At 29.8% G+C, this 12,639-nt stretch overlaps 1 protein-coding gene across 1 annotated transcript; it reads right to left on the bottom strand.

The window, feature by feature from the left end:
* Positions 1 to 2,544: 2,544 nt before the first annotated feature.
* LOC106682580 (zinc finger and BTB domain-containing protein 18.3) lies at positions 2,545 to 9,544 on the bottom strand. Its single transcript, XM_014423516.3, has 5 exons — positions 9,287 to 9,544; positions 8,234 to 9,114; positions 7,253 to 7,411; positions 5,310 to 5,652; positions 2,545 to 4,432 (listed from the first exon to the last, which is right to left on the bottom strand). Exons 2-5 carry the CDS (start codon positions 9,104 to 9,106, stop codon positions 4,422 to 4,424), a joined length of 1,386 nt encoding a protein of 461 aa, XP_014279002.1. The 5' UTR covers positions 9,107 to 9,114; positions 9,287 to 9,544; the 3' UTR covers positions 2,545 to 4,421.
* Between the last annotated feature and the right edge of the window lie 3,095 nt (positions 9,545 to 12,639).

The following is a 12,639-nucleotide window of genomic DNA, read 5'->3' on the forward strand; positions in this document are numbered from 1 at the left end:
ATCATCTCCTCCAATCATATCAGTTTACAGTTACACAGCATTTAGTAGAGAGTAGACCAAGCCATTTATACTACCAACTTAAGGTCAAAGAATCAATATGTTAAACTGGTTATACCTCCTGTTAAGCTTCGAAAATAAAACTCTTTATACAGCCAACAGATTGCATGACATACATTGCTTAGATACTTCAAATATTATTTTTACAAAAATGTGGGATAGCCCAATCTGGTTCTCAACGTCTTAATTCATAGCCTTAATGTGAGACAACACTACTTATATAGATACACTTCGGTCAATAGTAATGTTCAATTGTATATTGCATAAATTTTTTCTGCATCCTTTTTTTTTATTACTGCACGAAAATGCAATTTCTGATTCTGAACAGTCACCTCAAAATTGGGTAAGGCAGATTGTGGAAAGTATTGATTAATAATTAGATTATTTTAAACATACTGAAGAAATAATATTAGCCACGCCAAAGTAAAGCCACTGATATAATACATAAATTGTATATAGTTTACACTTATAGATAGCATATATTTATTTATATGTTAAATACAAATAGAAACTGAATACAGTTTGGAAGTACTATTCAAGGTAAATAAATAGGGTAAAAATATAATGATAAACAACTATTTACAACCAAGTTATTATTACCATACATATAAATGACAAAACAGTTTTTTCAAAAATGACTAGAAGATTGGAAGTATTGAAAAAAATACTATTTATTAAGAAAAATTTTCTATTATTTAAAAAATATATCCAACTAAAATATAATAAATGAAGAATATTATTTGCAAAAAAACAAAACAAATGAACGTGTTTAGACATTGAATAGAAATCATTCAAACAAAGATAGTAAAATTATTATTTTTCTTTGTTCAGTACAATCTTAGTGATATGTAGCAGTGTGAGCTATAGTTACAAATATAGTTAGAGAATGTATTATTGTAATCAAAATGAACAATGAGTGAAACAAAGATTATTCAGATGAATTATGAAAGCTCTTAATAATTATGTAATGAATTGACCTAAATCCTATATACAATAATAGTTGGGGTAACTTAGCATTCTATATTGAAAATCATATAATACTGTAAAGGTAATAAATACTACACTTTGGATATATTTAATATTGAGAAGTAATGTATTTATAATATTCTTTGGAAATTGGTATTAAAAATAATAAATAAATAAAAAAAAAAGAAAAAGAAATATTAAATAACAGAGACTCAAGTCTTACAGAATCCCTCCTTTCTTATACTACAAAAAGCATCACAAGTCATAATAAAAACACCTTAGTTATTAATTTACATAGGTATAAACATTTAAAAAAAATAAATAAATAATTTGACTTATTTACAAAAAAGATTTTCAACATAAGAGTTTATTGCACATTAGCCAATGGCATAATTTTTTTAAATATTCACTTTAAATTGAAAAGTGTTTGGTAGCTGATTTATTGAGTGAAATCAAAACCAATAAATAATCATTGTTGGGAAGCAAAATAGCTGTATAACCTCCAAGACCATTGCCTATAAAAATGTAACATTAAAATGGCTCCCTTCTCATAAAGAAGTTGCATTTAACTAAAATGAAAGATGAGAAAGCTAGAAAAGATTCAGATGCTCTCATTCCAGGTAAAAATAAATATCAAAACAATTTTTTTCAGGGGAAAAATGAGATATAATTTTTTTCTAAATTTCGAGAAGAACAATGCTTACTTTTGAATCTTTCAATCCTCTTTAAAAGATGTCAGTTGAAAAAAATTCAAAATGGCAATTGATTCATTGTGTAATGCAGAATCTGGTGCAGTTATCAAATAAAAAAATAACATTAAAATGGGATGGATTCAAAAGTACAGCTTAACAGGAGCAAAATCAGGTATCTTTTGTGTCCACAATTTAGTATCCTACTTAAGCTCAAACAAAACAAGAATTAAAACTAACACTGACAATTTAGAAGCCATGTAATCTCATTATCTCCTAGTTTCACTCTGGCTAACTTGTTTTTCATGTATTCTAAATGTTGAATTTAGTACCATGTTCACCATCCATAAATATATCAGAAACCATTATAATTAATTTTTAATAAAATAATTGAGTTTGTTTTTTCCTGGTGGTCTTCAAATACTCTCTTGGAAATGAAACGTAAGCAAATTTCACAACTAATCTAAAAACAATCATAAACAAGTCTTCAAATATTCAACATAGTTAATAAATAAAAAATGTTTTGCTTATTTTATTTTTTCAACTTAATCTTATCCAGAATTTTCCTGTGGAGAATGGCTTAAGACAGGGGGATCCTCTGGCTCCTCTGCTTTTTAATATAGTGTTAAAAGTAGCTATTTGCTTAATTAGAATTAATCCAGGAGGGACCATTTACAATCGACTGTCTCAACATTCAAGAACCTAAGCAGCATTAAAGGAACATTCCAAGAATCTAAAGAAGCAGGCCTTGGGCCTTAAAGTGTAAAGACAGGACGGTATACTTGAAAAGTTCAAGAAAGGATAAGGAAGAGAATAGCAAAGTGACGTTCAGAGACCACAGTTTCAGTTATGTAAAGCAGTTTAAGTACCTAGGAAGCCTGTTTACAGATGACAACAAAGTAAAGAGGGAAATAGAGGCCAGGATAGCAGCAGGAAATAGATGTTATTTCTCACTGCAGAAAATATTGAAGCTTAGAGCTCTCTCTAAAAGAATGAGAGTGGTTATTTACAAAACCATTGTAAGGCCAGTAGTGATCTATGGGGGAGAAACAAAGCCCTTGACAAGAAAAGCAGAACAGATGATCAACTCCTGGGAGAGAAAGGTATTGGGGAGGAGTCTCGGAGAATGGAGTTTGGAGAAGATGAGCTGATGGATCAGTTTAGGAAACCCAGCATCATGACTAGTCAAAAGAGCAAGAATAAGATGGTTAGGACATGTTGAGACGATACCTGATGAAAAAATACCCCAAAAGATCGTTTATAGCAAACCAGATGGAAAACAAAAAAGAGGATGTCCCCGAATCAGATGGCTGGATGATGTGGAGGAGGTGAAGTCTATGATTGTTGACAGATAGAAGGAGAAAGCAAGAGACCATGTAGAATGGTTGGATGTGGTGAAGGAGGCCCGGGTTCTTGCAGGAACGTAGTCCCATAATAATAATCCTAAAATAATGAGATAATTATCTATACAATCATGAAGAGCAACACATAAATCATTTTATCTAAAAATTATACCTATATTGAGATGAAATTAATCCTTGTATATTTAAAAAAAATAACATTTTTTTTTTCTAGAATTCAAGATGGGAATACTTTTTCTAACTATGTATTTCATTTATAGGCATGAAAAAGTAAAAGGTGACTAGTCATAATGACCTAGGAATAGGAAAACATTTATTTTCTCTTTCAGTTAATCATCAAAATCTTTCATGATTCATATTTATGCATTTTAATTGCATAACAATAATAGATCGTTAATTGTTTTAAATAAACAAAGTTAAAAGTACTTTAGAGGAAGATATTTTGAAAATGGACTATTTGAGTAAAGAGGATAAAACTCATATTAAAAATTAAATATTTTAATGGGTTTAATCGATATCATTAGTAATTTTTTGAGAAAATGGTTAAATTAATGTTATAAAATGGCATTTCTGGTATCATCTCAGGCAAATACCTATTTTAAATACATAATTACAGTTTTATGACTTTTTATTTTTGAGCTAGACCAACTCCACTACATTCACATAGATCACTTTGTGAGATTATTCGGATTCAGGAGATTATTTCGATTAACTAGACAAATTGACTTCCCCACACTATTTATTTCAAGTAAAAATTAAGAACTTAAAAGGAAATGTAATAGTTGGATAAGATCCATTTAGAAATAATATTCAGCTATACCAGACACTTTCAATTTGAATTATAAAAAAATAATCTGATATTTAATAAATGATAAATTACTAACTAATTTTTTTTTTCTCCAGAAAAATATACAAGTAGGCAATTAATTTGACTAGAAAAAATTTAATGTAGTGGAAAGTGTAGCAATTATCATTATATGAAAATGATGAGTAATCATGTAATTTACAAAATAGAAAAATTATTTAGATTATGACAAAGTTTATGAATACCGAGGAATATACAAAGTCATTAAAATACATGCTATAAGTTTATAGCATAAATAAGATTTTACAAATCTATACACATTACAACATTTGTTCACAAGAAATTTACAAAGTAATAAATAAACATTAAATCTACTGGAAAAACATGTTAAATATAAAAAGAGTCATTTTTTATTAATAAAATGCCTCTTTCTCATTACAGAACAGAGTTAAGAAGAAACAGAGTAATGATGAAGATGGTATTACTTAAGTTTAAAAGATGTATTCGTTGGTATTAAATCACCGAGAAGAATTGTCTTCATTTTCACGGAACTTCTGGGAACAAATATTCAAAAATAAAATATAATAGAAAGGAAAAAAATTACAAAAAAAAATACATCATGAGAAAACTACAAAGAAATCACTATGTATCACTAAAACATGATGCACACCAATATCAGTAATATACAAATATTACTAATAACCAAAGCCTGGATTTTTATACAACTGCATATTTTGTTTGCATGCAGTTTTTAAAAAGACGATCGAACATCTTTATGAATCAGTATACTCAGATGTAATCTGCTAAATTTTGTTTTGCTTTTTTGATGATAAATGCATAATTTGATAAGATATGTTTAATTATTTTCATATTAATTTGTGTTTTATTAATACTGTCAATTAGTTATCCTTTTTACAAACAATTACTGCCGTTACAAATGGCAAGATTCTATTATATGTTGAATGATCTTTGTTTTTTTTTTCTTAACAAAACAACAAAATTAGAACTCATTTTCGCTTAACTTTTAATTTGTATTCCAATTTCTTTCATAGTATATTCAAATACACCCTGCATATTTCAGGGTATCTTAGAGTACATTTATTGCATATTATATGGCATACTCTGAAGGTTTTTACTGCATAAAAATTCAGGCTCTGCTGATAACTTTCTACTTTTCTGGAAATATATGTTGACCTAACATAAATATAAAGTAAAATAAAATCATGGTTGCTTTATCTTCAAGCTGTGACAGAAGAAGTTAGGTTAGCCATTTTTTTAATAAAAATAATCTTATTTAAAATGGTAGCTTCTATTAATTAGCTACCTTTTTTTAATTTCAATATGAAATCTTCATAGTAATAAAGAAAAAAAAAATACAGGTTTCTAATAATCACTAAGCATTATGTTGTAACTAACGTAAAATGATCTTACCTGGATTAATAAGGTGATCATGAAGTGTTCTGAGATGTCTAAGGAGATTACTTTTTACATTGAAACCCTTATCACAAACACAACAAACATATGGTCTTTCACCAGTATGCGTACGACTGTGAATTAGCATGGAGGCTATTGAAGGAAATGTTTTTGAACAGGATGGACAGGTTGCTCGAGGAGACTTTCTTCCTGATCTTAAATCATTGCTAAGTGCTAACTGTTGTTCTGTGTGTGATCCTTGGATGTGACGAACCCATTCTGCAGGAGAAGTAAAAACTTCTTGGCACAATTCACACCTAAGCGTAGGATATTCATCATCTTCCCCGTCATCACTTTCAGTCTGAAAATTTAAGGCATTAATTCTAATCACTTTAAAGCTGATACCACTTACTCATGTCAGTGCAACAAAACAAGAAAAGAAAACTACAGTACTTAAGATTTAGTCATTAAAAAAAAAAAAAAATACTCATTTATTTTCTAGAAAATAAAATAGAGTTTTAAAGAACATTCATTCCAGTATGGAGAAAAATCAAACAAGGAAACCAAGAATAAATTATTATTAATTTAAAAATTTTACAAATGTCTTTTGGTATAAATTATAAATTTGAACTCCACAGGAAAAATTCCCTCTACAGGATTAATATGGAAACTTGAACAGAAGGCACTACTAGGGTAATGTGCTTAATGTAGCAGATCTCTATTCCATTACAGTCTTCTTGTCGGGTTCTGTGGTTGGAATTCAGTTAGGAATGTTAGTACCAGTAGGTTTGGGTGTCCAACAAGTGAGTTATGAAAATGTTTGTATTGTTAATTCATTAAATGATTCACAAATGGTAGGTCTAGATCTTTGTCCAATGATTTATTAGTGATGTAAAAGGAAGCTCTACATCTGAGTGGCTTGTATATGCTAGATGTAATTAACATGTATATGACTATTGTATACATAGTTTTTCCAGTAAGTGATAATTTGTTTTATGATATAGTAGTTGTCTAACTAATTAAACTATGTGATATAATCTTTTTTCCACAGTAATCCCATGTGATTTCCAAGTCGGTCCTAAGCATACATGATAAAGAATAAATAACTTTATTACTAGTAAAGGTTTATAAGGGGAAAAATAAACATTTATTTACTGTTCTATATATTTCTCCTTCATTTGCACCAATTTAAATACCTTCAAGAATTCGTCAACTCTCTCACAAAGCCGCTAAATTCAGAATAATCGAATAAAGGAAGCCAAGAAAATTCATGATAATAACTACAGGTAGTCGCCAGTTTAAGTTGTTTCAAAGTTAATCGTTAACGAATTCCTAACAGGAACTGTTTAATAAATTCAAAGTTATGACACACATTGGTGTAGAATATAGGATAACATGACAAAAAAAAAAAAAATATAATTTATAGCAGATTCTGTTATCATTTGAGTAGTTGTGATAATAACAATATTTCTACATTGTCTGAAAGTATTTAAGTTTATATCTATGTTAATTTAAAACATTTTAAATTTATAAAAAGTAAATAAAAGTATTTCCCCAAGGTACTTTCAGATGATTTAACACAATAGATCCTACATACATCACCTGATCATAACCAAAAGAATATCTCACAGTATATTAATAAATAAATCAACTAGTCCATAAACAGAAAACAAAAGGAAATTTTTTAAAAATATTTTAGATATTAGATTTTTAAATTGAAAACTCTGTTTCTAGAACCAGTTAAATTAAGAGCTGACAGATGATTTATGTTCAGAAAGTTTTACCATCTACAGATTAGTGTATGACTTTTCCATTCCAAATCCTGTACATTTCCATTCCATTTTAAATTCTGTGCTTGCCTTTGACAGTTTGCTAATAGCTTTTAACTGTGTTGGAAAACTACTATTAAAACATTGTTTTGACTTTCTGTTTTAATATAATAATATATACATCAAACTAACCTGATTTCTTCTTCTTTTTCTTCTGGGTACGTCTGTAACAGGATGAGTCTCAATATGCCGAACCCATAATGCAGGGGTAGTGAATGTTTTGTGGCACATATCACAAGTTAATGGTGCGTACAGGTTGTTTTCATCACATTCATTGTCAGAAAATTGTTCCTGTAATTTAAATAAAGTTTAGGTCATAAAATTTCTTTTTCAAGCAATTACTTCGAAATTATAAATAATAATATAAACTACTATATCAATATCTTAAACACAATAATCCTAAGTCTGTTTTTCAAAGTAATGAAAAACTCTAGAACAAAGTTTGTAAAACATATTTTGATTTCACTTATCTTTTTTTAGTGTGGATGTTATAAGGTTTTCAGGTGTCTTTAACTAAAAACTGGACTTGAGACGTTATGGATTAAAAGCAGAAGTTCACAAGGAATAAAATGATAGCAAAAAGGACTCGTAACTATTGTGTATTTCAGTATCGATATAACTTTGTATATGGAGACATGAATACAGAGGCATCTTTAGATTTAAGTGAGCTTTGAATTTAATTATTGTAAGATTTTAACTAAAGAATAAGTTAATTGAAAATTTATACAGCATAAATGAATTAATTTAACAACCAAAGTGGTTGAAATCCTTAATAAAAGCAGTTAGGGGCGTACTTTTGAGCCCATATTCATGATTAGGGATTTTAGATCAATCAATAGATCTTGAATTTTGTATTTGACACAGAGACTCAGACTTCTGACTAAACTAACTTCATAAAAGGTATTTTGTTAATTAATAGAACAACACAATAATATTTGACAGCATAAGCTTAGGGAGATTAAGAATGTTGTCAAAAATAAAATAAACCAAAAAGTTACCAAATGAAATAAAACGATTACAAATATTAATGAGATTAAATGTAGAAGAACAGAAAGTTTAATATTTTATATGATAAAGAGTGGTTGAAAATTACGATAAACATACACAACTGACCGTTTTAATCCTGATATCTTGATCCATCGTATTATCATCCTGAGTGACATTAGTATCTTCATTATCATTCCAATCTAAAGGTTCTTCTTTCACCAACAGTTCAATTTTCATGTTTTCTTCAATCCTAATATCATCAGTTATCTTTTCCATTGATGGGCATGGGCTGACCAAATCACGTTTTTCTTTGCTCGAAGAACTTGATTTTGGGTCTGATGATGATTTGCTATCTTCAGTAGATTTATTAAAGGTTTCATCATGTTTTGAATTATTAGAAGTCGACTTGCCATTAGATGACACTGGGTGCTTATGAATACTTCCTTCAGTGATGGAACTAGATGCAGAGCTACATCTTTCAATCCTTTCACTAGTCTTTCCTGCTTGTAAAAGAATTTTATTAGTTGGCAACGAGTTGGAACTATGACTGTTATCAAAAGAAGATTTTTGAAGTAATGGGGCAGCAGATGATGAATCCTGACTATTTGATTTTTCTCTGTTATGGCATAAACCTTTGATACGAAGAATTTCACCAGCTCTCAGCACTCCATTCAACTGTTCATTGCTAACAGTTGCTTCACCGCTGTACATGTATTGAAGTAATATAGCCAAGGTACGATAAGATATATCAGGTGGAAGTACAATAACAAGATTAGAGTTTGGACCAGAATTAGCTGAGCCGACTTGAAGAACACGATTTAAGTATGAACTGCATGCTGACAATACAAAGCGATGAGCAGCTAAATATCTTCCATCACAAGTTACGAGGGTTACATCAGTGAAATTATCAGAACGGTAAAGAGTGGCTACAGAGCTATGAAGATGAGTACTATGGCTATGCCATTTTAGCTGATAGTTCTCAGCTAATACAGCAGCCATTTCCAACACTGAAAACAGAAAAATATGCCAAAGTTACAAATTTTAGCTTCAAACATACATGTAAACAAAGGCTAAAAAACAATAACTGTAAGTACTAGCAATAATAACATAAATATAGGGCTGCTTAGTTCTATTCTACATCGTTATAGCTATCAACAAAACAATGAAGACAATAAATACCTTTATCCAGGCTAAATTACACTGAACATAAACCTTCAAATGTATACTAGGTCTCAGTCAAACCATAAATCGATAAACGATGCGCATTATTATCGATTACCGGGCGCAGTAGTTTACAAGGAAGTCGGCATATTTCGTCTATACCCTGTTATCGATTTCATTGGTTTTAAACACAGCCGAAAATATCTGTACTGGGCAATGTATTCATGACATTTCAACCTCATATAAGCTTTCAAAAATCAACTGAAACTATTATAAAGTGAACAGAAGGGATAAGAGATTGGTGAAAAAATAAATGCATGAGAACTGACATCTAATAAGTTTTAAACACTTTGTTTCTTTAACTACTCATATGAAGTCATTTTAAAGCATGAATAGGATTAAAAAACTATATATAAAAGACAATAGATAATTATAATGAACTCTTTGTTTTTATTATATATTTTTTCTTTACCCTTTTGAATTGATTAGTTTATAAGCTGTATGCAAAATCGAAAGAAATAACAGCCTGTTCGTTGTAAAGAATTTTCCGATATTTTATCCTCGTATAGCAGAAGTTTAATCTTACTGATATCATTCGATGAACATAATTTTAGAATATTTTCTTTATCCTTGACGAACTTCATAAGTACCTATCACCTGCCAGGTAAAATTATTTTTATTGCTTAATACAGTGTTTTGGTACATGAAGTGTGTTTTATTCTATAAAACGTCCAGAATGCTTTTCTTGTTATTAAAGAAAATCTGGAGGGATTATTGCTTCCGGCATCGTAAGTTGGGTATTTGTAATGTGAAAAAAAACCTTTTCTCCTCATTTGTTTAGTTCTTAATTAATATAGTGATTTTTTTGAACAATTTTTTATTTTATTATTTGATTCCTCAAATCAACTTTAGAAATATAATGGAATAATGTAGTTGGACGTAGAGAAAGTTATCTTTCTTGTTTAATTTCATTAATTTATAAATCATTGATAAATAACAGCGATTTCTATTTAAGGAAATTAAACAAGAAAGATAATTTTCACTACACCTAATTAAATAATTTATAAAATCTTGCTGTCATTAACCCTAAATTATTAAATGAAATGAAATTACAATACATTTTGTAAATAAGATTCTGAATGTATTAGAATTTCATCCCGCTCTAAACAAATCCGGTGCGTTGGGCGTTTCACCCAACTTTCACTCACCATGGAGGGTGGTGGGCCCGTGCTTAAGTTATCGCTATTTTGTGGTATTCGAGAAAAAAAGACGGGAAAAGGCAAAAATTATGAACAACATTTTTCTGTTGCTATAAAAATTTGTATTTCAGGGTTTCTCAAGGTGGGAATAACAGATATAAATTTAGTTCCTGCCAAGAATATAACAGTTTAACGAAGCCGTGATGCGATCGGGTTCCATTGTTTATTATTGCTAAAAATGAGATTTTTTTTTTCAAATAAAAAATTAAAGGTACTTTAGAGGAAGAAATTTTAAAATTGTTCATTTAAGCCCTGTCAGATCAATTAAATGAGGATAAGGTCTAGATGATATTATATACCATTTAATTGTACATTGATATGACGAGTTCAATCAAAATCTCTAAAGCCGTTTTCGAGAAAATCGAAAAAATGGTTCTCTAGTACTAGCACTTTCGATTTTATCGAAAAAGTAACTGTTATATCCCAGGTATATTCCCGCCTTAAATATATAAATTCAGTTTCGTACAATTTTTCCTTTTTTGAGTAAGGTCTACCGCACACAGGCCATTCTGCTAGACAAGATTTTGTTAGTTGAAAATTATTTTTTACTTGGTTTCCCTCATTTATTTTCTCGATATTACTGGGACAAACCACCAATTTTTATTTGTTGGTAAAACATATTTCGCGTCCCAAAATCAAATAAGATTTTTAGAAATCCAAGATGATATTAAGGGGAGTGGGGTGGCACAGTGGTATGGCGATATGCTTTTAACTTCAATGACCCAGGTTTGAATTTGGCTGCAGCATATGATTATTTGTTCTGTTACTGTAGCTGTGAATCACCCCTCCTGGTTATAAAACCCTCCTGGGGTGGCCCAGCCTTATAGACCAGGTACAAGAATACTTCAGGCATTGGGGAAAAATTTGGCGGTTCATCGTGAATTTGAAAAATTATCTCGTTTCGTTTAATAGTATAACCAATAAGTACTTGTTTTCAAAGTACCCATATATGGGTACTTTATTACACTTATTACACACTAGTACCATATTACACTTATCTTGGACTACTGTTTTCCTGCTTGCTGCATGTAGCTCATACACATCTTTGTTGATTCTGTCTATCCATCTGGTTTTTGGCCTCTCACGTGGTTTCTCGTCAATACATACATACATTTACTTTAATATATATACATAGATTATTAGGAAGGTGGCGAGTCATAAAAGTACTCAAAATAGCAAAAACAAAAGTATTTAATTGTAATCAACGTTTTGCCTCACTTCATCAGGGCTAAATGATAATAAGATAAAAATATTATAATGTATGATAAAACTATAAGAATTTACATAAAAGAGGAACGAAAAAAACATAAATATAAATTAATAGAATAATAATCAGTAACGAGTATAGTAATGAATGCTAGAATTGAAAACGTTCGACTAGAACATTTTATCATTCATAACTATACTTCTAATTAATTATTATTATATTCATATTCTTTTGGTTTATTTTTTTGTTTAGCCAACTTTTAATATACTTTGTTGTAGAATTATGAAAACTTTACAGTGTTCGCACCTCGTACTCATGTAAAGCGATGCAAAGTGGGGCGTAAACATGGTTTACATATGAAAGTTTTTTTTGCTGTTTTGTGTACCTTTATGGAATGCCATCTTACGGTGTATACAATTAATACGAAAGAATAGCCAAAAAATAATCGTCAGTAATGTTACAGTTTTTGTATGCATCTGTTTGTGACAAATGTTTTCCAGGTATTATTTTCCCTCCCCTATTCCTGTATGCCAAACCTTTTGTTCTGTTATGCTTTTGTAAATTTCGTGTCCATTTATCAGGATTACGACTTCTTTTCCTCCCCATCAATGTGTTTTTGGGAAATTTGTACTGTTGCAATTAGATGAATCGCAGGAAAACGATAAACGTCTTCTTGGACCAGACTTTCTGTTGATAAATCGTATTGAAGAACCATCACTGTTTTCCTCATCCACATTGTTATTAGTTTCACTCTTCTTTATTATAACGGGTATATTAATATTTATTTCTTTAAAAACAATCTGGGAATAATGTTGAAAAGACCAAGAAAATATTTAGTCCATGTAATATTGGTGAAGTATACAGTAACATTCATGGTGCGAGATCACTGTTATACTAACTTCCGT

Source organism: Halyomorpha halys, unplaced genomic scaffold, assembly GCF_000696795.3.
Source record: "Halyomorpha halys isolate HHAL.00 unplaced genomic scaffold, Hhal_1.1 Scaffold425.1, whole genome shotgun sequence".
Lineage (NCBI taxonomy): Eukaryota > Metazoa > Arthropoda > Insecta > Hemiptera > Pentatomidae > Halyomorpha > Halyomorpha halys.

Bases quoted from the DNA above. Each gene is read 5' to 3' on its own strand.
- LOC106682580 (XM_014423516.3), bottom strand. From the start codon at position 9,106: ATGGCTGCTGTATTAGCTGAGAACTATCAGCTAAAATGGCATAGCCAT. The intron at 7,412-8,233 runs GTCAGTTGTGTA...TTTAAATTACAG, and splicing joins AAGATATCAGGATTAAAACG to GAACAATTTTCTGACAATGA. The intron at 5,653-7,252 runs GTTAGTTTGATG...TTAAATTTTCAG, and splicing joins GAAAAAGAAGAAGAAATCAG to ACTGAAAGTGATGACGGGGA.